The sequence below is a fragment of the Mustela nivalis genome (assembly GCF_964662115.1).
Source record: "Mustela nivalis genome assembly, chromosome: 1".
NCBI classification, from domain to species: Eukaryota; Metazoa; Chordata; class Mammalia; order Carnivora; family Mustelidae; genus Mustela; species Mustela nivalis.
The window spans coordinates 145,229,631-145,257,412 of NC_139020.1; the positions used below are offsets into that span (position 1 = coordinate 145,229,631).

At 49.6% G+C, this 27,782-nt stretch overlaps 1 protein-coding gene across 5 annotated transcripts; it reads left to right on the forward strand.

The window, feature by feature from the left end:
• Nucleotides 1-3,269: 3,269 nt before the first annotated feature.
• POMGNT2 (protein O-linked mannose N-acetylglucosaminyltransferase 2 (beta 1,4-)) lies at nucleotides 3,270-25,892 on the forward strand. Of its 5 annotated transcripts, XM_082724323.1 has the most exons (4): nucleotides 3,292-3,559; nucleotides 14,140-14,214; nucleotides 20,156-20,963; nucleotides 23,567-25,892. In XM_082724323.1, the coding sequence occupies exon 4, from the start codon at nucleotides 23,672-23,674 to the stop codon at nucleotides 25,412-25,414; it is 1,743 nt and encodes a 580-aa protein (XP_082580449.1). In that variant the 5' UTR covers nucleotides 3,292-3,559; nucleotides 14,140-14,214; nucleotides 20,156-20,963; nucleotides 23,567-23,671; the 3' UTR covers nucleotides 25,415-25,892. The 5 variants fall into 5 exon arrangements, with proteins under 5 accessions (XP_082580448.1, XP_082580446.1, XP_082580449.1 ...); XM_082724322.1 differs by lacking the exon at nucleotides 20,156-20,963 and having other exon boundaries at nucleotides 3,270-3,559; XM_082724321.1 differs by lacking the exon at nucleotides 14,140-14,214.
• The last annotated feature ends 1,890 nt before the right edge of the window (nucleotides 25,893-27,782 follow it).

Genomic DNA, 27,782 nt, shown 5'->3' on the forward strand with positions numbered 1-27,782 from the left:
ATCAACTGTCACAAAGTTGTTGAGTTTTTCTATATCCTTGCTGACTTTCTGTTTAGTTTTTCTGTCAATTTTTGACAGAAGAATGTTGAATTTTCCACCTAACATTGCAGATTTGTCTATTTCTGCCTTTAGTTCTATCAGTATTTGATCCATTTACTTTAAGGCTATGTTATTGGTACATTCACATTTAGGATTACTGTGTCTTTTTGGTGAATTGATCCTTTTGTGGTTACATAATACACCCTTTTTCTCCCTAGTAATTTTTCTTTTTCTTGATATACTTTATCCGAAATTAATATAGCCACTCCAGCCTTTTATTATTATTACAAACAACACTGTTCAGCCTTTGTACTCCTCTACAATTATGAGAATTTCTTGGTTAAAAGTCTGCTTGTTTTTTAAAAAGACTTTAGTTATCTTTTTATTTTAGAGAGAGAGCGCGTGAATAAGTGTGTATAAGCAAGTGGTGGGGCTGGAGGGAAGACTGGAGGGAAGTGGTAGAGGGAGGGGGAAAGTACCTCAAGCTGAGTGTGGAGCCTCACAGGGTGCTTGAACTTAAGACCGTGAGATCATGATATGAGTCAAAACCAAAAGTCCTACACTTAACTGAGCCACCCAGTGACCCCCAAAGTCTGCATGTCTTTAAAGGCTTTTGACTATATCATCAAATTGCCCTGCATAAGTTTACTAAGTTTTACTGCCTAAACACTGGGCATTATCATTTAAAATAATTATAAATGAAAGACAAGTTTTAACCAATTACAATAGAAATGTCTCATAAACTGCAAACCACTGATGAAAGAAATTGAAGATGACACAGATAAATGGAAAAACATTCCATGTTCATGGACTGGAAGAACAAATGTTGTTAAAATGTCTCTGCTGCCCAAAGCAGTCTACACATTTAATGCAATCCCTATCAAAATACCACCAGCACTTTTCACAGAGCTGGAACAAACCACCCTAAAATTTATATGAAACCAAAAAAGACCCTGAATAGCCAAAGTAATGTTGAAAAAGAAAACCAAAGCTGAAGGTGTCACAATTCTTGACTTCAAGCTGTAACACAGCTTGTAAGTGTAATTGTTAAGACAGTATGGTACTGATACAAAAACAGACACACAGATCAATGGAGTAAAATAGAAAACCCAGAAACAAACCCCCAACTATATGGCCAACTAATCTTCGACAAAGCAGGAAAGAATATCCAGTGGCGGGGGAAACAGTCTCTTCAACAAATGGTGTTGGGAAACCTGGACAGCAACATGTAAAAGAATGAAACTGGACCGCTTTTTTTTTTTAAAGATTATTTGTTTATTTATTTATTTGACACAGAGAGAGAGACCACAAGTAGGCAGAGAGGCAGACAGAGAGAGGGGGGAAACAGGCCCCCTGCTGAGCAGAGACCCTCATGTGGGGCTTGATCCCAGGACCTGAGATCATGACCTGAGCCGAAGGCAGAGGCTTAACTCGCTGAGCCACCCAGGTGCCCCAGACCACTTTCTTACATCATGCACAAAAATAAGTTCAAAATGGTTGAAAGACCTAAATGCGAGATAGGAAACCATCAAAGTCCTAGAGAAGAACACAAGCAGGAACCTCTTTGACATCAGCCAAAGCAATTTCTTACTAGATATGTCTCCTGAGGCAAGGGAAACAACAGCAAAAATAAACTATTGAGACTTCATCAAAATAACAAGCTTCTGCCAGCAAAGGAAACAAGAAAATTAAAAGGCAAACTATAGAATGGGAGAAGTTATTTGCAAATGACACATCTGATAAAGGATTAGTATCCTAAATACATAAAAATCTTATACAACTCAGCACCCAAAATATAAATAATCCAATTAAAAAATGGACAGAAGACATGAATAGACATATTTCCTAAGAAGACATACAGATGGCTAAAAGACGCATGAAAAGATGCTCAACATCACTTATCATCTGGGGAATACAAATCAAAACTACAATGAGGTATCACCTAACAGCAGTTAGAATGGCTAAAATTAACAACAGAAAACAGCAGGTGTTGGCAAGGATGCAGAGAAAGGGGAAACTCTCTTACACTTTTGGTGGGAAAGCAAACTGACAGAGCTACTCTGGAAAACTGTGTGGAGGTTCCTCAAAAAGTTGAAAATAGAACTGCCCTAGGATCCAGCAACTGCACTACTAGGTATTTACCCAAAGGATAAAAAAAAAATACTGATTGGAAGGGATACATACACCCTAATGTTTATTTATAGCAAGTTAACAATAGCCAAATTATGTTTGAAAAAACCCAAATATCCATCAACTGATGAACAGATAAAGAAGACGTGGTGTGTGTGTGTGTGTGTGTGTGTGTGTGTAGATATATCTATCTATCATCTATCTATCTATACAGTGAAATGTTTCTCAGCCATAACAAAGAAGGAAATCTTGTCTTTTGCAGTGATGTGGTTGGAACTAGAAACTATTATGCTAAGCAAAGTAAGTCAGTCAGAGAAAGACAAATACCAAATGATTTCACTCATATGTGGAATTTAAGAAAGAAAACAGATGAACATGGAGGCAAAAAAGAGAGGAAAACCAAGAAACAGAACTATAAAGAATAAACTGAACAGTACTCAGGGGTTGAGTGGGGAGATGGGTTAAATAGGTGTCAGGTATCAAGGAGGACACTTGTGATGAGCACTGGGTGTTGTATGTAAGTAATGTATCCCTAAATTCTACTCCCGAAGCTGTATTACACTGTATATTATTACACTGTATGTTAACTAACTAGAATTTAAATAAAAATTTGGAGAAAGAAAAAAAGAAATATCTCATAACTCAGTGGGGATGCAGGTAGTAATGGTTGGTGAACATATTTAAATGAGTTAAGTTCTCCTTTATCCTAGTAAAAAGCCATGAGGTCTAAAATTTATAAATCCAGAAATAGGGTCATATGTGTATTTTCAGAGTGGGCGGCACTCATGCAGCAGCGGTAAGAGCTGGGAATGTTTGCCCCTTTTAGGAAGGTCTGAGCCGTATGGGATGTGATGGGGAACTGGATATGGCTTTTGTATTTATAGATATTTTTAAAAACATGTGGTGTATTTTGATTTTGTAAATGATATCTGACTGTTGGTTCAACTTGAATTTACATTTATTATCAGGACTCCTATAATTGTAAAAATCTAACACCAAGTAAACTGTGACTCTCACGGGAGGAGACTACAACTTCCAGGATTCCGTGGGCTGAAGCGGTGGGGTGTTTTCGGAGACAAACTACAATTCCCAGAATCCCGCTAGCCAAGGGGGTGGTTCTGGCCTAGGGTTGGGGCCGCTGAGTCCGCAAGCGTGCGCTCTTGAAAGGCTGCCGCGCCGGGCTCGCCAGTCGAGCTGGCGCACGGCGGGCACCCGCGAGCCCTGCGGCCGCGGACGGGACGGCGCCTCGGGACCTGCCCTCCATGCCTGGGCCTCCCGGTCTTGTAGCGGGAACAGGGGGAGGCGGCGGCAGCTGTTTGGGCCAAAGCCGGGTCTGCCGAGGGCCCACCTGGACGCTTGAGCCCAGCGGAGCCTGGCCTGCGGGCTGCAGGTGAGACGCGCGCTGGGGTTAGCCGGGGCTCCGCGACACCCCTGGGCTTGGAGTTGAGGGATCGGCCCCGGACCTCCCGCTGGAGGGATCAGCGGGAGCGCCGAGCCCTGGGGTAAAGAGGAGCCCAGGGAAGTTTGCAGAACCAAGAAGTGACGGATGATGCGGACTGACAGAAGCGCGGAATGGGGGCGGCGGTGAGGATAGGTGGACCCTCGGAGTCCCGCTGCCGCGGGATCCGGGCGGCGCCCCGCAGTCACGCCCGTTGAATCCCTTAGCTCTTGGCTGGCACTGGCAGCAGGTCCTCACGCCCTTCAGCTTGGGACTGGAATAGCACGATTGGCTGGGAGCCAGCGACGTGCGCGGAGGGGCTTGGGCCTCTGGAGCTCCCTTGGAAGGCAGTACCTGGGCAGGCCTGCGGCTGATCCCTGGGCTCTTTGGGGTGATAAGCGCCCGGTGATAAGAGCCTGCCACGACTTGCTTGACAGTGCCAGGGTAGCCTTTGGAGGGACCCACTTGGACTCCTGCCCCCTTGCATGTGGGTAGACCCCATCTCCTGGTCCTCTGCTAAGATCTAGGGTCCTCAGGCCAGAGCCCTGCACCTGGTGGTGGGCGGCTAGGGTCTGCTTACTTACTCTCAGAGAGTACTCTCGGGGGAAGCAAGGCCCAGCACAGGAAAGGTTACAGGGTGAGCTTGATAGGACTTAGTGGCTAAGAACACAGACAGAACAGAGTTTATTCACCAAATGTTTACTGTTACATGTGCTGGGCATTCAACTCCTGGCTCTCATTTATTAGCTTGAGCTAATAAGTGCCCTTGAGCAAGTTACTTATCCTTTCTGAGCCTCTGTTTCTTCCTCTGCAAAATTGGAATGAAGGTACCTTCATGACAGGCTTGCTGTGACGATTACACGAGATAATGCTGTGCAAGTCCTCTCAGTCCAGTGTTGGTACACAGTGGTTGTGCAGCAGATGGTAGCACTTGTGGTTGCTGAGATAGCAAATGTTAGAAGTGAGGCTGGAACCCAGGTCCGTCTTTGTACTGGAACTAGCTGCTCTCTCTGCCTCTCATGGATCTTGGAGATCTTCCAGTTTATCCTTTTCACATTACAGAGGAAGCATCTGAGTCCCAGTTAGTGCTAGAGCCAGAAAAGGACATGGGTCCCGTTTTCCCCAGGGATGGCCAGCCTTGGGCCCCAGGAGGGTGAGGAGAGAAGCACAGAGTGGAGATCTTCAGCAAAGAGGAGGATGGGGTGCTGGTGACAGAGTTCCCCCAGACCACCCTGTGGCCACGTGAGCATCCTGGTGGCCTGGAAGTGTCAGTGACACAGCAGCTGCAGCAGTGTTCAAAGTTTCCTTCTGGTTGGCGAGTTCTTGCTCTGAGCCAGGCTTTAGAAAATATTGAGCAACAAACAAAGGCTTCTAGTGCATATGGAGCTAATTGGAAAATTAAATTACCAAATGTTCCATTCCCCAAGGGTCTGCGGCAGTCTTTGGTTGTCAGTGGATACTTACCCCCAGGACCTGCCTAACACCTGATAGGTGTTTTTATTTTTATTTTTTTTAAAGATTTTATTTATTTATTTGACAGAGATCACAAGTAGGCAGAGAGGCAGGCAGAGAGAGAGGGGGAAGCAGGCTCCTTGATGAGCAGAGAGCCTGATGCGGGGCTTGATCCCAGGACCCTGAGATCATGACCTGAGCCGAAGGCAGAGGCTTAACCTACTGAGCCACCCAGGTGCCCCTGATAGGTGTTTTTAAATTGGGTAAAATAATGAACATGAAAGGCATAGCCCACAAATGTCAGCATAGGCTTTGGAGTGAGACGTGGGTTCGAATCCCAACCCCACCACTTCACAGCTGTGTGATGTTGGGAAATTCACTTAACAACAATGCATGTACTTCCTCAAATGTGGGATGAAATCGATAGCACTTATTTTAGATTTGTAGGAGGGAATAAATGAGGTTGTTCATCTAAAGCACTTAGCGCTGTTTCTGGCATAGAGTAAGAGCCACTGAATGGGCGGTAGAGCGTTATAATAATAATAATACTATAAATACTATAGGCATTGTTTTGCCTATAAATAGGTATAATTGTGTTGGTTTTTCACACCAGGAAAAGGAGACTTGCAAGGGTTAAGAATTAGCCCAGGCAGCCACAGAAAGACAAATAATACATGCTATCACTTATGAGTTGAATCTAAAATAGCCGGACTCCTAGAAGCCGAGAATGGAATGGTGGTTGCCAGGGACTGGGATGAGGCGGAACAGGGAGGCATTAGTCAAGGCTATAAAGTTTCAGGTATACAAGACGACTAAGTCCCAGAGACCTACTGTATAGCTTAGTGCCTGTGGTTAACATGACTATACTGTTATACTCTAAAATTTGCTAAGATGGTAGGTCTTATGTTCAATATTTTTATCACAAAAAAATAATAAGAGGGTGGGAAGAAACTTTTGGAGGTGATGGACAGGTTTATGGCATAGATTATTGCGATGGCTTCACAGGTGTATACCTGCTTCTGAACATCAAGTTTTACACGTTAATTATGTACAACTTTTTGTCTGTCAAAAAGAAGAAGAAGAAGGAGGAGGAGGAGGAGGAGAAGGAGAATTGGTCTAGGATCATGCAGCTGCTAAGTGACGGGACAGGAGCTCACTTCTGGCCTTTCAGCTGGAGAACCAGTGCCATTTACTTCTCTGCAGCCTGTGGTCCTCCCAGTTCTTGAGGCCTGGCTGTGAACAGAGGGGTGGGGCCGGGCCGGGCAGCCAGAGGGCAGCCTCCAGCATCGCAGCAGGGGGTCTTCAAGGTGGGGACCCTACAGTCTGGCTGCTTGTGCTTCCTCTCCCCTCTCCATGCCTGAGGTTGGATGAGGCTGGAGGCCACATCCAGTGAGTGAGCCTGGGGGGATGTGTTAGGAAGAAGTGTGGCCCTGTGGCCCCTGGACCGCAGGGCTGGTGAAGGACACCATCTGCGTGAGGCCTGGAGAGCCTGATTCTGAGAAGAAGTGATCTTGTTTAAGGGCCAGGAAGAGTTCTTCTCTGGGCCTGATCTTTGCCTTTGTGAGGAGGGCCACCCAAGAGCCATGGGTGTGAGGATAAGGAGCTCTGGACTGAGAGCACCTGCTGTTTTAATCTTGGCAGCCTTTGAGAGCTCAGCTGCCCTGGCCGCTGCCTCTCTCAACCTCTTTTATAAAGTAAAGAGATGGAGCAGATCATTTCTAAGGGCTCTTTCAGTTCTAAAAATAGAAGGTTTTGTCACTTTAAATTAGTGGATTAACCCTCTCAGCCCAGCAACGGGGCAGGTGGGATAATTATCACCCCACTGTGTTACCCAGACTTTCCTTGGGGCAAGAGAATGGCCACAGCTCCCTTGAGCTGCCTGCCAGCACGGGTGTCTCTGCCTGGCCCAGTGGGGAGGAATTACACAAGGAAGCAGTGGGTTGCTAAGTTACAGTGGTGGGCCTGTGGGTCTGCGTTTCCGCAGTCATCTTACACCTGCTCTGCCCTTGAGTGACAAAAACTCATTGCCTTGACGTCTGCCTTGCTCCTCTGTCACTGACTCTAATGCCGAGTCTAAAGCACGGTGAATAAGACCCCTAGTAGTCAGACATGGGTTTGTATCCTGGGGCCCCTGCTTGAGCTCTAAGACCTGGAGCAAGCATCTTAATCTCACTAAACTTTGTGGTTTTTTTTTATATTAAAAGAAAACAAAGCTAATTCTAGTACCTACATTGGAGGACTTTTGTGAGCCTTAACGGAAAAGGGGCAGGAAAGGGGCTTAGGATGGTGCCTGTTACATAGGAGGTGCTCAATAAAGGAAGCTGGTGGTAGCATTAACTGCCACCCCCTGCCCAGAAGCCAACACCCTCTTTTCCTGAGCTAGCCAGGACACTGATGGATCCTTCTATTTTTGTCTGGCTTCCCATGTCCTTCCTCACTGCTGCCTGTTTAGGACCTGACCTCTGTCAGAGAATCAAACCTTTCACTGCCATTGGTAGCCTACCATCAGTACGATATTAATGCTAAGAGTTGTCTCTTTTCTCCATTTTGAAAGCATAACACAGGGCCCCTTCCAGGCTGGACACTGAGTACTCAGCCTTGAGCCAAGCGTCAGGGAGAGGTTGGAGCCTTTGGTCTGCTGAATTGCCTCTATTACCATTATTATTGCAATGATCAGAAAGGCCTGTGTCCAGTTATTTTCAAAGGAAAGGGAAAAAAGAAATAAACAAGAGATTAAAAAAAAAAAAGCCCTTTAGAAACTGAGGCAGATAGAAGGGTGCTTGCCAATTCGAAGCAGTTTTCAGCTCCTGGAGCAGCCAAATATTATTAGAACCCCATGGCCTTAGTGCTCCCTCCTTTCTAGGACCCCCTCCACTCCAACAGAGCTGGACGCAGGTGTCCATGGTGCTGCCACACCCTCAGGCACAGAGCTGTGCAGCTGGACGAGAGGCTGCCAGCCACGGTGGCTCATCTTCTGTGGCTGGTCACCAGCACTGGGTGCAGGGTCCACTTCTGGGGGGCTCTGGCCAGCTCCAGACCTAGGCCCTGAAAAGCCATTCATTAGAGCCTTGGGGTCTAAGAAGGCATAAATGCTCCGGGAGTTCTAGGCCTAGGTCAGGAGGCACGAACTCCCACACTCACTGGAGCTAAGAGCGCATGGGGCGAGCGAAGTGGGGCATTGGCCCTGGGACTGGGAGGCCAGATGCCCAGATGAAAGCTCAAGCTGAGGAAGTCCTGGCAGGAAAGTGGCCTGGTGCTACCTCCTCATCTCAGCCAGCTCCGGCTGCCATACCAACGTGCCGCCACTGGGGTGACAAGCAGCAGACATTTATGTCTCCTGGGTCTGGAGGACAGAAATCTGAGCTCGAGGTGCTGGCAGGTGTGGATTCTCCTGAGGCCCCTCGTCTTCGTTTGCAGATGGCTGCCTTCTCACTGTGCTTTGTCATGCTTTTTGTGGCTGAGTCACTATGTGCTCTGTGCCCCACACCAGCTGGGTCCTAAAATCTGGTGCCCAATGTAGAGAAGGCAGAGAACAATAAAGGCGGTGATAATTGCATCCGCTGAGTTTCTGTGCCCTGGCAGGCCAAGGAGATGAGGGCCAAATGGTGCCTGGGCTGTTGGCATAGGCAGTGTTGACATGCTCGGTGTTCAAATCCTGACTTCACTCCACATAGCCTGAGGCCCTTGGGACTCATGTACTTAGCTCCACCTTGCCTCTGTGTCCTGATGTGCAGATGGGGAATATGTGACAGTGCTAGGCTAGCCCCTTAGGGTTGGCGTGAGGATGAAATGAGGAGATGTACAACAGTTTCTAGTACACTGCCGACATACAGTCTTGAAGGTAGCCATGGCTGAAGTGGTTAATTTCATGCTGGGGACTGGCTGCTTGGAGGCTCTCTTCCCAGGGGAAGGGAGGCAAGTCATTAGGAAGACTGAGCGAACCTGGGAGGGATGGTGAATGTACCCCAAAGCCATTGGGGGGTTCAGTCCCTTTAGGAATGATTTGGGGCTGTATGGCTGGCCTGGTACCTGTGTGTCATTCATTATTAATTTGAGGAACCCTGTTGAAATGTGATTCTGGCAGCTGATGTGTTTTGAGGTCTATTCAGGTACTTTCCATGTATTACCCCATTCTCACAGCACCCTATGGAGGTTATTATTCCCATTTCACAGATAAGGGCATTGAGGCTTGAGGTGTTAAAATGGCTTCATACCTAGGGTCTGAAGGAAGGTGAGTGTGAGCCGGGTGGCCCAGGAAGAATTCTTGGCCACGACCATCAGGAAGAGGGTTGAAATCTCCGCAGTGGTCTTGTGTGCCCCCATGCCTGCACTTAGCCCAGATCGGATGCACTGACGTGGGTGGGAGATCAGCCAGCCCTTTCTGGCTTCCCAAGCAGATCCTCCTGTTACCCACCTGACAGCGCTCTTCCTCTCGGGAGCCCTTCCGGCAAGACCAGTGAAGGCAGGGATTTTTAGGTAAGGTTAAGTGACCGTGCATTGGGATGGTGCAGGGAGTGATCAGATGAGGAGTTGGGTGGACCCAGGAAGGGCTGTGGTGTGCGCACAGTGCATCCCAGGCTTCCCCGAAATTCCTGGGCTGGGAGGAGGTCATCCTGTGGTGACACCCCACCCCAGCCCCGGCAAGGAAGCACACACACGCCCTTCTGCCGCAGCAGTTGTGGCCCATCGGGTTTGAACAACAGTCTCTTGATCCCCCTCGGCCACAGTGGGGGCCTTGAGGACATTTTTTTTTTTTTTTTCAAGTTTGTGTCTTTTGCACATACCTTAATTTGGGCTGATGCAAAGCCTCACTCCCCCATTCTCTTCATGTCCTCTTAAGACTTGGGACTGAGGTTCATGAGTAAATATACATACGACTGACGGAGATGCATACAGATCATCTCTCCCCCACAGTACCTGGTACCTTCGCTCAGGCGGAGTCAGTGGGAAGCTAAGGAGGGCCAGGGTGCCCCCGTGCGGGGGTGGGGCTAGGGGACAGGTGGGGTGGGGGGGCGGTGGCAGCCCTCTTGCTTGGTCAGTGACTCTGCCCTATTGGTTGTTAACTAAGTTCCACGTCATGCCTGTCCACGTCTAAGCAAAGCCTGTTTTTGTGTGTGTGTGTGTGTGTGTGTTTTTAAAGATTTTTATTTACTTATTTATTTGACAGAGAGAGAGAGAGATCACAAGTAGGCAGAGAGGCAGGCAGAGAGAGAGAGAGGGAAGCAGGCTCACTGCTGAGCAGAGAGCCCGATGCGGGACTCTATCCCAGGACCCTGAGATCATGACCCCAGCCAAAGGCAGCTGCTTAACCCACTGAGCCACCCAGGCGCCGCACAAACTGTTTTTGAGAGAATGAAGGAAGGAGTCTAAGAGCCTCCACCAAGAATGACTCCAGGGCACAGCTTTCCAGGGACCCAGGCCTCGGCAGATGTTTCCAGGAGGAGTTTCCTTTGGGGATCTCTTCAGAGCTTGAGTCAGCCAGAAGATGGGAGCTCGGGGCCAGTGCCTCTGTCCCTATGTTGCCCCAGAGCCTTGTTCTGTGTGAACATGTGCAACCTTCCCTGCCTTCTCTTCCTGCTCCTTACTCCTCCTGGGGGGCCCACTGCACCCAACCAAGCTTTGGCTGGGACAGAGTGATTGACAGGTAATTTGAGACAAGGGTGGTCTGTCCATAATACCCTCCTCGGGGCCTCCCTGCAAGGGAGTAGGCTTGCTGGAAGCAGCGGGATGCAGGCTGTTGGTGCAGAACCTTCAGAGTCCAACAGGGACTGCCTTGTCCGCGTAACAAGTTTATTTCCAAAGAACACAGATTAACAATCAGGCTTCGGCCACACAAGTGGAAAAGGTGCCACAGAGGTAATTTCTGTTGAGGAGTAGAATCAAGATTTGGGCCGGCCTTTGGTTTGTTCCAGCAGCCTTGTGCCTTGTGTGGAAAAGTTGTATCCTCTCAGACAGCAGACAGGACTCAGGAGACTCTGGGGCACTAGAACGACCCGTCTCTTCTTCTAGGAAGATAAGCTTAAAGAGAAGTTGGCTTGCGTTGGGGTGCCCGTTTGCATGGGCAGTGGATTTTTCTTCTGCATGGTCTTTATTATATGTCGGGAGGTCAGAGCGGTGTATATTTGATAGTTGGCAGTCATCTGGGGATCCGTTTCAAGTGCAGGTAGGGTGTTGGAACTGGAGGCACACCACAGGATGTCTGGCTGGGGATCCCAGGGTGATGGAGAAGCCTCGTCATGTTTACTCAGGGCAGGAATGAGAGGGGTCATGGGCAGCGATGGTTTTTCCAAGTTTCATTTTCTCAGCTTTCTAAAGGAAAAACAAGCACACAAGGCCCGAGGTTGTTGGGTCCTTCAAGTGCATGGAGAGGCACTAAACAGTGGGTCAGGCCTCAGGACTGGACACAGCCGTCCTGTCAGCCACAGAGGCCGCAGTCCTGCAGAAGGCAGCAGCTTGGTTGAGTGTTTCGTCTAGTCTCCCAGGCCAGGAATGGCGACCTGAGTTCTCCCTCAACACCCCCATCTCCCTACCACTGCCCTGCTGTCACCAAGACTGGTGGCCTCTCCAGGAGCACTGAAAATTGGCCTGGAGAAAGGGGACATCATGGGATCCGTTGTCCAGGAAGCAACGTGGCCCAATTATTCTTCACCATTTTGAACTTCCTCCTAGAGTTCATTATCCAGAAACATTTTGAAACGGTGATGGAAAAGGCCGCTTTCATCTTCTTCAGTGCTAGTGGTCTGATTAATGAGCTCTTTGCCTCCATCCGTATCTTTTGAAAACTCTTCTGAACGTTTTGCCTGATCCTTGAGCTCTGCTGTCTTACACAGCTGCTGCAGTGCAGTTGGGGGTCAGGGGAAGGGGGAGTATGGGAAATAGACTGAAAGGACTTTATAATAACCATTGGTTGCCCAAGTACCTGTTGGCTTTTTCCTGCTGCACTTTGGCTACTTCACTGCAAGGGAAAATGCAAGGTGGTTTTTCACCTGTCTCCATGTGGCAAAATACAGTTATGACTATGTTAGTTCACTTTCCTCCAGAAGTAAATCCTGAGACAGAGATGCAAGTACAGGAGATTATTAGCACTCCTTCCTAACAGACATGATTAAGGGACTGAAGAACTAAGACCAGAGACGGGGAGGAGGGGACATGCAACAGGCCAGTGCCCACTCCAGGCAGTCACCCCATCTGTTAGGGAGCTCTGGAGCCAGTGTAGAACATGCCTCAGAACTCTCCAACCTGGACAGTATGGGAATGGGGTATTCATTCATTCATTCATTCATTCATTCACTCATTTACTCACACACTTATATTTCAATATCAGGAGAGTGAACTTGCAGTGTTGTAAGTGATTCAGCTGTTCCATGGGAGGGGTAACTGTTCCCACCGGGCGTTGGTTCAGGCTGCCTGGCTGGTACATGGTAAAGTTAGAAACCCAGGCGGTCCCTCCTCTGGGCCCCATGCTCCAACCACCACACAATTTCTAGCGAAATGCTCTGTCTATCCCCAGAAAAATTCCATTCCCATTTTCCCCCTTGGAAGGCAACTTGAGAGCCTCAAGGGCCCTGTGAGCCAGTCTGTATCTGTCCTGCTTTCTGTCTGCATTCTTCTGGCTGTCCTGGGGAGGGGTTGGTAACTTAGCATCTAACTAGAAACAGTGCCCCACCCCCCAACTCCCCAGGCTCAGGCTCAAAGGCTGGCCTCTGTCTGGTTGCCTAGTTGCCCCACAGTGCCCCAGCCCCATGTTTCCTGGTTCCCGTAAGCTTGGCTCCAGCTCCCCACCCCCAACCCCAGCTCTACTCCGAGCCTGCCTGGAGATTGGCTACTGCACACACAGTCCCCCAGGTCCAGAGGAGAGGCCTGGCCCCTTCCTGCTGTGGCCCTATACCACACCCTCACTTGCCTGCTGCCAAGCTTACACTCCAGCACAGGGAGGCCTAGGAGAGGGGCAGGTGGGAGAATGCTCATCAGAGAGGTGCCCACTGAGGTCAGAGGTTGGTTTTTCCTCTCCCTTTTGCTCATTTCCCTGCAGGTCTTGCTTTTTGATGTCCCCGGGGTGTGGCTGTTGTAGCTTTAGCTGCTGCTGGAAGCATTTCTGTCTGTGATGGGAGCAGAACACGTGTCTGCTCAGGCCCTGCTCGTCTGCCTCTCCTCTCTGGGGACGGCCATTTATCTTATATTGTCTAAATATTCATTTATTACTCAGCCGCTCTCTGGAACTCTGCCATTTGTAAATAGGGATTTGTTTGCTTCTTTATCCTTAACCTTTTGACTTTTTATTATGGAAAACGTTAAACAGACACAAGAAAGGATCTTAGAAAGGCCCCCATCACCATTTTTCACAGTGATCTATTTGCTACTGTCTTGTTGCATCTGTTTCCATCCTTTTTTTGCTGAAGTATCTTTATTTTATTATTTATTTATTTATTTAAAGTAGGCTCCGTGCCTAACATAATGCGGGGCTTGAACGCACAACCCCAAGATCAAGCGTTGCACGCTCTTCTGACTGCGTCAGCCAGGAGCCCCTTTGTTAGAGTATCTTAGGACAAACCACGTATGTGTCATTTTACCTATAACCACTCTTAATCTCTTCTTTCTTCTTTCTTAAGTTATCTAAATTTTTTAAAGATTTTACGTATCTGAGAGAGGGCGCAAGAGAGTACGAGCAGGGTTGAGTAGGGTTGGCAGGGGAAAAGCAGGGGGAGAGGGAGAAGCAGACTCCCTGCTGAGCAGAGAGCTCAGCGCAGGGCTCCATCCCAGGACCCCGAGATCAGGTCATGACCTGAGCTGAAATTAAGAGTCAGACACTTAACTGAGCTGTTCAGGCTCCCGTTATCTATTTTGTTGTGACTTTTTATTTTGAAATAATTTGAGACTTACTGAAAAGTTACCATAAATGCTTCACTGAGCTTCCCCTGATGTTAAATCTTACATAACCACAGTGCCATGATCAAAAGCGGGAAATTAACACAGCACCACTACCTAAACCGCAGACCTTACTCAGATTCTGCCAGTTATGCACTGACATTCTTTTCTGGGTCCAAATTGTCACATTATGTTTCGTTGTTGTGTCTCCTTAGACTTCTTCAATCTGGGACAGCTTCTCAGTCATTCCTGGTCTTCCGCAACCTTAACTCTTGAAGAGTCCTGGTCAGGTAATTTGTAGAATGTCCTTCTGTTTGGGTTTAATGTTTTCTCAACTAGCTTATCTATACACTGTATTCAGAGCTAGCAGGGGAGCTAGACACCTTTTCCCCTTTTGGACATACAGACTGAGGTAGTGTATTTCAGGTAAGAAAATCACAGAAGTCAGGTGCCCTTCTTAGGGCACCATATCAAGGGGTACATGGTGCCAGGAAATTGTTCCCGGTGATATTAACATCAGTTACTTGGTTGAGGGGCTGTCTGCCAGGCCTCTGTATCATGAAGTTTTATCCTTTCTTTTTTCTTTCTTTCTTTCTTTTTTTTTTTTTTTTTGGTACCATAAACTTTCTGTTTTTGCCTTTGTAACAGATATGTATCTCCCAGGGAGATTGTCAAGAGGATGCAAATATCCTATCTCTCAAACTTCCACCCACTAATTTTAGCATCCAGTAGTGGATCTTGCCTGAGACCATTATTACTGTGATGCTTGCCAAACGGTGATTTTCTATTTCCATCATTGCTTCTGCATGTATTAATTGGAGTTCTACTGTAAGAAAGATCTGTTCCTTCTTCCTTATTTATTCATATCAATATTGACTCATGCATGCTTATTTTATTCTGTGGGTTTTAATCCATAACTATTGCTTTTTAATTTCATTACATTGTCCCAAATTTAGCTCCTTCAGGTTAGATCCTGAGCCTTCTTGATATGTCCTCATCACTTTTTGAGAACTTACAATCTGGTAGTACAAGATGTTCCCAACAACTCTTATATTTTCCCTGCCTGAGCTGTAGAAACAGTGATTTTTCCACAGAGCCCTGGTTCCTGAGAGGGGCCAGTGTTAGAAAGCAAGACCTTTATACCAGGTATGCTGTCCCTGCTCCCAGGTGCTCCCATGGGTCAGAACTAGGAGCTGTATGTATGTGTGTGCACCCCTCACTTCCCCAGCCCTCACAGCTCTTCCTCCTGCTCACACTTTTCCTGTCATGTCAGCCTGGGTCCTTCCTCAGTTCCCTGGCCCAGATCTGAGCTAAGGTCTCCAAGGTAGCCTCCCCAGCTTCCCAGTGAGACATGCTGCCCTTCTGGCCTCTCCTGACCTTGAGGATAAATGAACTCTTCCCTCTCCACCACCCCGGGACTTCTTTCTGTGTCTTTTTGTTTCTCGTCAGAACCTGCAGCTGTGGTCATGTCACGCTCAGGACGCAGGTGTTCCCTTCTGAGCAGTCTTGTATTGTCCGTACACGGTTGTGGTAAGGATAGTTGGCGTCCATGGTGGAACCATGGGACATGGTCAGAATTGGTCAGGTATCAGTAATGTACTGTGATTCAACCTAATAGCGAAGTAGTTCTTCGCTGGGGCTGCCTGGAGAATTCCAAGGGGTGGGGGTGGGGGGAGCATATGTTTTTGTAAACATATATGCAGCCATATGATTTTACATATGCAGATATAGATACAAAATACCAACCTCAGAAGGTAAATGTTGATGAAATCTTTCAATCTTGGGGGTGGAGCTTGCAGAAAATTTCTTATGAATGCGGCATGCTTGGGGAAGGAGATGTTGGGCTTTACAGGTTGGTATGGAAAATGAAAGAGTTTCTCTTTTTTATCAGTGGGCCCTTAGGTTTGAAAAGACAGGGAAACACTGATGTTTAAGCACTTTTCTTGGCTGTAAGTTCTGGGCTTGCAAAGACCTTCCCCTGGAGATTAACAGGGCTGATGGGAACACAGGCAAACCCCAGCCAGGAAGGCAGCCACCTGCAGCCTCTCCTCTCATTCCGGAGCAGAAGTTCTCTGCTCTTGTTCTGTGAAGGCCTAGAAGACCTGCGTGAAGGACATGGGGTTCATGGGCTCTCAGGATAGCTGTGACTTTATCCTCTTCCCTGCAGGCCAAGAAGACCCAATGGGACTGGGTGAGTGGGAGTTCTGTTAAAGGACTAGCTTTGAGTTCACGGGAATTTATTTCACATAAGTCATCTGCAGACTTCGGGACTTGACTTGCGATAAGGAACATGCTCCTTGTACCACTTCATGCAGAGCTCCCTCTCTGGGGAACCCCTTCTTCTCTCCCACAGGAGTGGAGAGACACCGAGGCTGAGAGCTTGTCACTGGGTTTTCTACCTCTGTTCTCCCCCCATTTCCACGCTACTCTGCTCAGAGACCTTCAGTAGCTCCCCTTTGCCTAGAGGGTAGAGTTCAGATTTCTTGACCCAGCATCAAGGCCATTGACATTCGGGCCTTAGCTGATTTTTCCAAGTCTCTCTTCTGCTTTTCCTCTGTGTGAACCATCTACCTAACCAGACCAGACTGTGTGGTCTCCTGCATCTTTGTATGCCCCCTCCCCACCACCTTCTTTCTTTCTACTCTGCAGATGACATTTCTGGTTCCTCTGAAAGCTCAAGGGAATGGCCAAACCAGAAGGATTCATTTCTTCCTCAGAGGAAGCCTGCAGGGCTCACCAGAGCCCCACGTACTGCATATGCTGTGACACTAAGGTTACCTTAGTCCACATTCCCTACCCCATGGAACCCATGTGGAAAGTTGTAGCTCCACTTGGGCCCACAATGAATACGCTTGTTTTCTAATTGCTAATACAAGAGTTTCTCGGAGGGCTTTGTTTACCAGAGTCAGAAGGGTTGTGGGGAAACTGATGCCAAATAGCCCCACTACGTTAGAGCAGAGCTCAGAAGCAGAAGGCACAGGCCAGACCCCCATGCGTTTGCTTCCTGCACAACAGCCTGTGAAGACATTCTCCTCAGGTTTTCTTGGTTTGGAGAAACCAAAACTGAGCTCGATAATCAGGAAAGCTCACAGCCGGAAGTCCAGGCAGGTAGGGCTCCGAGACATCAGTGGGGTCCTTTGTCTCTCTCCTCCATCATACTGTCCTTGGCATCCTGGCTTCACCGTCCAGCTGGTCAGCAGATGGCTGGCGGCAGCCCTGGGATAGCTCCTTCTTTCCTCTCCGGTGGGTGGGAACATGGACTGTGACTCCTCCCCCTTTGCTCTGTTCAGTTCTACTCTGGCAGTGGCCTCCCCTGGGCCAGTAACTGGCTCCAGAAGCATGCTCTCTGGTTGTGGGAGGTCGATCTTGGCTTTGTTTGCACCTGGTGGGTATCAAGGAAAGGGCTGGCTCCTGGCCAAACCTGGAATTTTATTAGGCAGGGTAAAGGGGCGGGAAGCCTGGGTAGAAACAATGTCCCCTCTGTCACTTATTAATACACTTGACTTGGGAGCCCAAGGAGCAGAGCTGGTGACCCGTCTGGCCCAAGGTACCAACAGGTGACAGCATATCTTGTCTTGGTCTCCATCTTTGGGAGGAATCTTCTTAGATTTAAAACGCTTTGTTTCAAATGATTGTAATGAAAAGTGGCAGATTCCGCCTCGGCGGCGGTTAGCTTTTGCTTCAGGTCAGATGAAGGCAGCCAAGTATGTCCAGAAGGTTTTAAAATGCCAGACCTTATCGTGCATCCCTGTGGCCCTTCATTAACCATCTGATGCCCCAATTTTTTTTTTCTTTTCCCCTCTGCTAGACACTCATTAGTTTGAACCTAATCGTGCGCAGTTGCACGCAGTTGCAGAAGTAGTCGGCTCTCAGTATTCATGAGGTTCAACTGACACCTGATTTCTGACGCACTCCACCACCCTGTGTAGTGAGGGCTGCACATTTACCTTTGCTGACGGGGAACCTGCCTTCAGAAAGGCCACACGGTCAAGTCAGGGAGCTGGGGTTTGAACCCGAGTCTTCTGGCCTTTTCCTTAAACTTTCCTAGACAGCGCACATCCTCTCCCAGGAACTACCAACCACCAGCAATGCAGCGGGCACTCAGAGCCAGGTTGGTCTGGGGAGTGATGTGAGATCTCCTGGTGATCCGGTGTCTCCAGAAGAGCAAACCAGTCGGTCAGACGTATGCGAGTAAGGTGGAGTTGGTGCCCTAAGTCCAAGGCGTGTGGACTACCTATCTCCCTGTTCTAGGGAGAGTAAGCAGAAGGTGTGGCAGCGTTGGCAAGGGGAGGACTCCACAGGAGTTTCCTTGGGCAGAGGAGGCTGCAGGGGATGTTGTGGGCCTGCCCTCCTGAGCAGAGCTGTGCCCAAGGGGCTTCAGAGCAGCTCATCCATATCAGATATGGCCCGGCCCTAGAGGGAGGCGGCGGGGTAGAGCTGCGGAGAGGCTGGGCTGCACAAGGAGGGTCTACCTTCATTAGACCTTGAGCTTAGAAGCTGCCCAGCCAGGCCTGCACTTGCCCAGTGGCTCTCCCCAGCCTGTCTTCAGGAGGCAGCGCTTACCAGCTCATTAGCACGCCTCCATTTTTAATCCTGGCTGTGTCACAGACTTGCTGGGTGATATGGGGCAAATTCTTCACCTCTCTAAAATGAGGAGTTGCTTAGTGGTTGTTAGCCTGACTAACGGTGGAATTCCTTCCTGCGAGTGAAGAACCCCATTTTTAAATACACTTTTGTGGCACTCCTATGAGTTTCCTAGGGCTGCTGTAGCACATTTAACCCTAGATGTGGAGGCTTAAAAGGCCAGAAGTTTATTCTTGCACAATTCTGGAGGCCAGAAGTCTAAGATAAAGATATTGACAGGGCCATGCCCCTCTGAAAACTCTGGGAAAGAATCCTTTCTTGCTTCTTCTTAGTGTCTGGTGGCTCCTGGGATTACCCGAGCAGTCTTTGGTTTATAGCTACATCATTTGAGTCTCTTGTCTTTGCCCTCATGTGGCCATCTTCTCTGTTCCTCAGTGTCTTTTTCTGCCTCTTACAGGGACACTTTCATTAGATTTAGAGCCTCATTTAGATTACAATCTCGTCTCAAAATCCTTAACTAATTATATGCATAAAGACCCTATTTCCATATAACATCATATTCTGAGGCTCAGGGTAGACATGAATTTGGGGGGCATTATTCAACCCACTATAGTTACCCCTAAATATAAGAAATTAAAGGGACTTGATTTTGTTTGGAGGTAAATGGAGGCCCAAGACCCTGGCCTCATGTCCTTGTTGCCTACCGCCAGCCTTGGCAGCCTCCAAGAATCAGGTCTGCAAGCTACTAGGCACCCAAGGTTCCAGGAAGCCCTAGTTCACCATATCCCATGGTGATGAGACTTTGGACTTAGAATTTTGAATTGATGCTGGAATGAGTTAAGACTTTGGGGGCTGTGGGGACTCCTGGCCTGGTTCTTTGGTTAAGAGTCTCTTCTTGGTTTTTCTCAAATGTGGCTGTACCCCAGAATTACCTGGGAGCTTGGTAAAAAAGCTGAGACCAATGAGTCTTTGGGTTCTGGTCAAAATGGAGGGGAATATCCCTATCCAGGCACCATGCACTAAAACACAGGACTAAAAACACAGGACATTAGGTATAAAACATGAGAAGACTGAAAGGTAGAAAGAAGAATGTGGGACAACACAATGGTCTGTTCCTTGGGTTTTCTTTTTGCCTCCTGTGTATCCTAGACTGTATGCTAAATAAACCAACCCAGAAATGTCAGTGAGCATAGACCAGAAAAAGCCCCAGGGAAAGCTCATTGTCACTCATCAAAGGACTGGAAAAGGAGCAGCCTTACAATACCTTTTTGACAATAGTACCATTTTCCTGTAAAACACCAGGGAAAACTGCTTCTCCCCTCCCTTCCAGCTTTAGTAAAGGCTGAATAGACAGACATCCATCCTTGCTTTGCAGTAACCAACCAGGTACCTCCCATCTTTAGCAAAGCACCCCCACCCCTCCACCATGGGGCTGAATGAGAAGCATGGACTTTTACCACAACCCAAAGGTAAAAAGATCCCTTTTTACCCCCTTCCCTGCCACCACGGTCCCCTTGAGGTTTCACCGGAGCCTAAACTTGGACCCCCACCCAGTGGTGATGAGACACCCGTACTGAGGCCAGCTGAGGAGTCTAGATTTCCACCCCTTCTCAGTGGTTATGCCGCATCTCTCACTTTCCCTGCCAGAGTGCTGCTGCTGGAGGCCAAGCAAGGAAGCGTGGATTTCCCCCTACCCAACGATAGAGTCAGCACTCTCCCTTCCCCACCAGCATGGTTCTTGCAAAAACCAGCTGAAATGGAAAACCTAATATAAGCTCCAGGATAAGTCTCAGCAAAGAAAGAGAAGATAGAAGGAACTAAATGGAGATTTGAGAACTGAAGAATGTAGTAACCAAAACAAACAAACAAACAAAAAATCACTGGTGGGCCCAGGAGAAGAATGGAGATGACAGAAGAAAGAACCAGTAAACATGAAAACAAACAGTAGAAATTATCCAGTTTAAACCGTGAAGAGAAAATAGACTGGGAAAACAAATTGAACGGAGCCTTAGACATCTCTAGGACAATACTTTTTTAAAATTTAGCATTCGTGGACCTGGAGGCCTGATGACCAGGTTTCTGAAAAGTAGACAAAAGAACTCTGTTCAGGGCCACGCGAGAGGAAGGACGTACTACATCCAGGGGAAAGGCGCTTCACGTACAGTAGATTCCTCCTCAGAAACATGGTGGTCGGAGGGAGGCTGCCCAGCCTAAGCGTTTGTGTGCTGAGAGAAAGCACTGTCACACCGAAGTTCTGTCCCAGTGAAAATATTCTGTAGGAAAGAAGGTGAAATCAAGACATTTTCTTCACCTGAAGGAACACCGAGAGAATTTGCTCTCAGCAAATTTCCCTAAAATGATGACCAAAGGAAGTTCACCAGAGAAGTGATAACAGAAGAAAACAGAAGAAAACCTGGAACATCAGGGACAAAGAAAGAACAGGAAGAGTAAAAATGTGGGTAAATATAATGAACTCTCCTTTCCCTCTTGAGGAGATTACACTTGACAGTTGAAACAAAAATTAGAGCACTGTCTGACGTGGATTTTGATGCATGTAGAGGAAACATTGAAGATAATTATATTATAAGGGAGGAGGGTGAAAGAGCCCAGATGGAGATCAGGTTTCTGTCCTCAGTCAAGAGGTAGACTGTCACTACCAGTAGACACTGCTAAGTTGCATATACATTGTATGGTGCTTAAATAAACCACTAAAACATCTGCACCGAGAAATACACTCAGAAACACTGTACCTAAAAATGGAATTCAGATAATCTGCAAGAAGAAGGGAAAATGAAACAAGGAACAAAAGATGCAGATGCCTAAGCCGTACTCCAGACCTCCTACTGAGTCAGAACCTATAGGATTCCTGCCTGCCAGTATCTGGTTTTAGCAAGGGCCTCTGGGGATTTCAGGAACCAGCCAGGTTTGAGAATCTGTGGTCTAGACCAGTTTTTACTTTTGTTTTTGTTTTAGAGAGAGTGAGTTGAGCACGTGTGTGGGGGTAGGGGGGCAGCTGGGAGGAGCAGGGGGAGAGGGAGAATCTTCTTCGTGCTCAGCTTGGAGCCCAATGTGGGACTTGACCTCACGACCCCTTATGACCTGAGTTGAAATCAAGAGTCAGATGCTTAACTGACTAAGCCACCCAGGCACCCCTAGACCTTTTTAAAAAAATTTTTTTAATATATTTTTTATTAACATGTAATGTATTATAGCCCCTATAATAATGTATTATTATAGGTCTGTGAATGGCCAGGTTTACACACTTCACTCAGCATAGCACACACCCTCCCTGATGTCCATAATCCAACCACCCTCTCCCTCCCCGCCCCCGCAACCCTCAGTTTGTTTTGTGAGATTAAGAGTCTCTTATGGTTTGTCTCCCTCCCGACCTCATCTTGTTCCATTTATTCCTTTCCTATCCCCCCAACCCCCCCCACATTGCCTCTCAACTTCCTCATACCAGGGAGATCATGTGATAATTTAGACCTTTATTTTTTTTTAACAGCAAATTGCCGACCCTTTTGGTTGTAAATTCAATCAAGAGGAACATGCCCCCCCCCCCACCTTTTTAGAACAAACTTAATATATTGGACTAGAAAAGGAAACACTGGAGTATATTATAGCTAGTCAGAGTAATTCTTCGTGAACTTTTGGGGGTGCAGTATAACGTGTGCGTATGTATGAATGTGTGCATCCTGAACCGTTAGATGAGGGCCGCTGGAAGAGATGGTACCCCCAGGAATGGCCTTCAGCTAGTGCCGGAGAGGAATAGGAAGGCGAATAGCCCGGCCTCTTCAGAATAGTGACCTGTCATTAATGTGCCTGTATTGGTGTCACTCCTCCCTCCCACTCTCCTACAGGGATTTCTTTGGATAATGTCTCAAACTATTTTGGCTCAAATCCTTGTCTCCGATCCTGCTTCTGAGGGAAACTAGTCTAAGCCCCTGTCTCTTTCTGGGCAGGATTGCACTTTTGATTTTTGTGATTGCAGGGAGAGAGAAGTTACAAGACCCCAAGAGTCCAACTCGCCCCGAGGGAATAAAGGGGTGGTTCCAGTCCCACCCCAGGGCAGTGCTGGCCAGTCACCAGGGGTTCCCTGGGCAGCTCCTATGAGGGCACAGGGTGAGACACCTCAAATCTGAGCAGTCCTGGGCCTCAGAACAAGAATGTTAGCTTTCCTGCTAGTTCAGGAAAATGGAGCAAATGCCACCAGCCCAGCCAGGCCTCTCTGCAGGCCTGCATGTCAGTGGTGCCGTCCAGATACAGTTCCTTCACTGGACCAGGGATGGGGCAAATATCTACCCATCCTTTCATGGGAATCTAAAAGACAGCAGGCATGATTTCCAAACAGTAGCTTTAAGTAAGAGCAGATGATCCCCCACATCCCCTGGGCATATGTGCCATGGGTCCTAAGAAGGGGACACTGGGCTCCTGGTGTACAGCCTGGCCTCCGTGCTCATGTAAGGAAGAGTCCTTACCTCATAGGACCAGGAATGCCAGGCCCCTGGAGGAGACCCTCCCTGTGGCTCTGGTCACAGATGCTCCATTGGTTAGCTCTTCCCGTAGTAGCAGTGCCTCATACCAAACAGCCACAGGATTTCAGTGACATCCAACAGTGAGCACTCACCCAGCTCAGCTGTTTGCATGTCAGGGTCACTGGCCAACCAGGGGTCAGCTGGGTTAGACTGGGCTTGGCTGCAGTAGCTCCGCACTGCACTCCTGTCGCTCCTCCTGGAACCAGGAAGTGAGGCTGCGCACATTCTCCCCTCAGCAACGTCCTCGGTGTGAAGGAGGCCGGCCGGGCTAGTCACACAAGCTCTCTTCAAGCATCTGATCTTGTTTTCCCTGCTGACATTTCACTGGCCAAAGCAAGTGATGTGGTCAAGTCCCAAGGCAGGGCGCAGAGATGTATACCGCCCCCATGGGAGCGGTGGGGAAGGGAGGGCGAGAATAAGCAGGGACGGTACGGGCACCGCGCCCGACAGGAGCCCAACGTGGCTGCGGAGGGACAGATGGACTGATGGGGCCAACATCTTTCCCTTTCCTTGTCTCCCGCAGGCTTGTGCTGGCGCTAGGGGCGCCCGCGGGGATGGGTAGAGCCTGCCAGGCCAGTGGCGCCGCCCGGGGGCTGTGCTGGCGGTAGGGCCCCACCGCGGCCTTAGGATGCACCTGTCGGCCGTGTTCAACGCGCTCCTGGTGTCGGTGCTGGCGGCGGTGCTGTGGAAGCACGTGCGGCTGCGCGAGCATGCGGCTGCGCTGGAGGAGGAGCTGGCCGCCGGCCGCCCCGCCCCGGAGCCCGCCCCCGCGCCCAGGATCGACTACCCCAAGGCCCTGCAGCTCCTGGCCGAGGGCGGCACGCAGATGGTGTGCAGCGGCCGCACGCACACCGACCGTGTGTGCCGCTTCAAGTGGCTCTGCTACTCCAACGAGGCCGAGGAGTTCATCTTCTTCCACGGCAACGCCTCGGTCATGCTGCCCAACCTGGGCTCCCGGCGCTTCCAGCCGGCGCTGCTCGACCTGTCCACCGTGGAGGACCACAACACCCAGTACTTCAACTTCGTGGAGCTGCCGGCCGCCGCCCTGCGCTTCATGCCCAAGCCCGTGTTTGTGCCCGACGTGGCCCTCATCGCCAACCGCTTCAACCCCGACAACCTGATGCACGTCTTCCACGACGACCTACTACCCCTCTTCTACACCCTGAGGCAGTTCCCAGGGCTGGCGCAGGAGGCGCGGCTCTTCTTCATGGAGGGCTGGAGCGAGGGCGCTCACTTTGACCTGTACAGGCTGCTCAGTTCCAAGCAGCCGCTCCTGCGGGCGCAGCTGAAGGCGCTGGGCCGGCTGCTGTGCTTCTCCCACGCGTTCGTGGGTCTCTCTAAGATCACCACCTGGTACCAGTACGGCTTCGTCCAGCCCCAGGGCCCCAAGGCTAACATTCTTGTGTCTGGCAATGAGATCCGGCAGTTTGCCGGGTTCATGATGGAAAAGCTGAACGTGAGCCACGCGGGGGCGCCCCTGGGCGAAGAGTACATTTTGGTTTTCAGCCGCACCCAGAACAGACTCATCCTGAATGAGGCTGAGCTGCTGCTGGCGCTGGCCCAGGAGTTCCAGATGAAGACGGTGACGGTGTCCCTAGAGGACCATGCCTTCGCCGACGTTGTGCGGCTGGTCAGCAACGCCTCCATGCTGGTCAGCATGCACGGGGCCCAGCTGGTCACTGCCCTCTTCCTGCCCCGCGGGGCAACCGTGGTCGAGCTCTTCCCCTATGCGGTCAATCCGGACCACTACACCCCCTATAAGACGCTGGCCACGCTGCCCGGCATGGACCTCCAGTACGTAGCCTGGCGGAACACGATGCTAGAGAACACGGTCACGCACCCCGAGCGGCCCTGGGATCAGGGGGGCATCACCCACCTGGACCGGGCTGAGCAGGCCCGTATCCTCCAGAGCCGTGAGGTCCCGCGGCATCTCTGTTGCCGGAACCCCGAGTGGCTCTTCCGCATCTACCAGGACACCAAGGTAGATATCCAGTCCCTCATCCAAACTGTGCGGCGTGTGGTGAAGGGCCGGCCTGGGCCGCGGAAACAGAAGTGGACCGTCAGCCTCTACCCAGGCAAGGTTCGGGAGGCGCGGTGCCAGGCGTCTGTGCAGGGTGCCTCCGAGGCCCGCCTCACCGTCTCCTGGCAGATCCCCTGGAACCTCAAGTACCTGAAGGTGAGGGAGGTGAAGTATGAGGTGTGGCTCCAGGAGCAGGGGGAGAACACTTATGTGCCTTATATCCTGGCCCTGCAGAACCACACCTTCACCGAGAACATCAAGCCCTTCACGACCTACCTGGTGTGGGTCCGCTGCATCTTCAACAAGATCCTCCTAGGACCCTTTGCAGATGTGCTGGTGTGCAACACGTAGCGAGCGTGCTGTGGCCAGGCGGTGGTTGGGGGGCGGGGATGGCTCCCCCGGCGCAGTGTCCCGGGGCCCACTGGTGCCCTGCGGTGGCTTCTGGGGGTTATTTATTTATCGAGCAGGCCTGCCCCAGGCATGTGCCTCCGCGTCTTTTACTGGGTCTAGAGTGTGACATTCCCAGCACTTTTTGCACTGGTTAGTGGGACCCTCCCAACCCCCTTCTCCTGTCCTGAGCCTCTGTGCCCTGGAGAAGGTCCTCAGTGGGAGGAGAAAGAAGGAAAGTGAAAATCCTAAGGAGCCTCTCTGGCTGGGAGATCCTTCTGTACCCTACTGAATCTCTCTGGTTGATATCCAAATGTCTGGAAACTGTGAGTAAATCATGTGGTTGCCTGGGTGGGTCGTTCATCAGCTTCCATCATCATGAAATTCACCTGTAGCACAGTGAAGGTGTGTTTGGAACATTCATTAAATGATTATAAACGTCTTGGTCAAGTCTTTTTTTTAAAAAAATATTTTATTTATTTATGTTTAGAGAGAGAGCGAGAGAGCAAGAGAGAGCATGAGCAGGGATCGTGATGCTGGACTCAATCCCAGGACCCTGGGATCATGACCTGAGTGGAAGGCCGGTGCTTAACCGACTGACCTATCTAGGCACACCTTGGGCAAGTCTTTTTATTATTGGGTAGTTAGAAGCAGGGCTGGTAGTCGGTGCCCGTGTGCTCTTTCATTCTAGCTATCAACCGAGGAGATGTGGCAATGGGCAAGTGGCGAGGACCGCGAAGTGGGACAGTCTGGTTGCATTGCGTCTTGCAACTTGCCAGGTGAATGTCACATTTCCCATCTAAGTGGGGTCCAAGTCTGGAAGCCTAGGGTCGGGTCTTCGGTGAAGAAGAGCACTTCCCACCAGGGGGCGCTCTTACGCTAAAGAGGACATCCAGCCAAGACCACGGTGGACCAAACTGGGCATCCGGTTCGCTTAAGACAGAGGGCAGGGAATTCATCAAGATAGCATGGAGCACTTTTCTTTAGCAGGAGGATTCTCACGATAGCCCAGGGGCCGTTCTCCCCCTGTTCTGCGAATTGCTGCTCGAGGGTGAGGAGGAAAGACCGCTGTCAGTACTTGGGGCCACCAGCTTAGATACCCATGGGAGCCATTGTCTTCCAAACAATAGACACGGTTCCCAGCCTACCCCCCCACCCCCCCAACCCCCCAACCCCCTCCGCCTCCCGACACTGCGCTCAGTGGAGCCTGCTGCTCTGGTGCCCGACCAGACACTAGTACCCACAGAGCGTTTCCAGTGTGGACATAGCTCATCTGTTGTAGGTCATTTGTATTGTTAGCTTTGCTGAATGGCACACCTGTCATTCCACTGTTCTCTGGCTTCTGCAGAAACAGCTAGAACGTTAATCCAAGATCAGCAGGTACCCTGCTCCAAGTCTGACTCCTGGGAAGGAGAGCAGGAAAGGCGGTCCAGGAGGGAGAGCCACTGGCTGTAGCTCAGCTGGAAGGTTGTCGCACCAAGCTAGACAGTTCTCAAGCTGAAGTGGTCTGTTAGATGAGTAGCGGGTCCCTGGCCAGGGCAGTCTGGGAAGAATGGCCTCGGTGCCTGTCGGTGGTGGATTCAGAGCAGGAGAACTGAGTGGCATGTTTTCGTGGTCACCAGGGGCCTCTGTGACCTTCCCTTTACCCAGAATATCTTTGTCCCTAACTGGACTCTCCATCGACCGCCTTCTCGGACTGCCACATTGATGCACATGTGAAGATTCAGTTCAGTTGGAAGTCTCTAACACTGAGATGTGAGGGTAAAACTACTTGGAAACCCCTTGGTGGTTTTTGCTAAGGCTGAACACAGCTGCCCTGGGTCTTAGCGATTCCACTGCTAAATGTATACCCCAGAGAAAGGAGTACCAATGCCGTCGAAAGACATGTATCAAATACAGCTCTAAGTAGCCAGAAGAGAAACCAGACCAGTTTCCACCAATAGGTATATTCATGCAAAAGACACACACTTTTTTTTTAAGATTTTATTTTTTTAGAGAGCATGAAATAGTTGGGGGGGAGGAAGAGGGGAGAGAGAAAAAATCCCAAGCAGACTCTGTGCTGAGCGCAGAGTCCCACACGGGGCTCAATCTCATGACCCTGAGAGCATGACCTGAGCTGAAAGCAAGAGTCAGATGCTTAATCAGCTGAGCCACCCAGGCGCCCCAGGACACAACAATTAAAAAAAAAAGGAATGAAATATGGGTACACACAACTGTAAATCTCACAGAGTATTAAATATATACCGAGTGACAATATATACTGTACGATTCCATTTACACGAAGTGCTGGAATAAGTAAACCAACCTATGGCGGGAGACGTCTGAATCGCTC

What these genes read in the sequence shown, in the direction of transcription:
- POMGNT2 (XM_082724322.1), top strand. Translation starts at nt 23,672, where the DNA reads ATGCACCTGTCGGCCGTGTTCAACGCGCTCCTGGTGTCGGTGCTGGCG.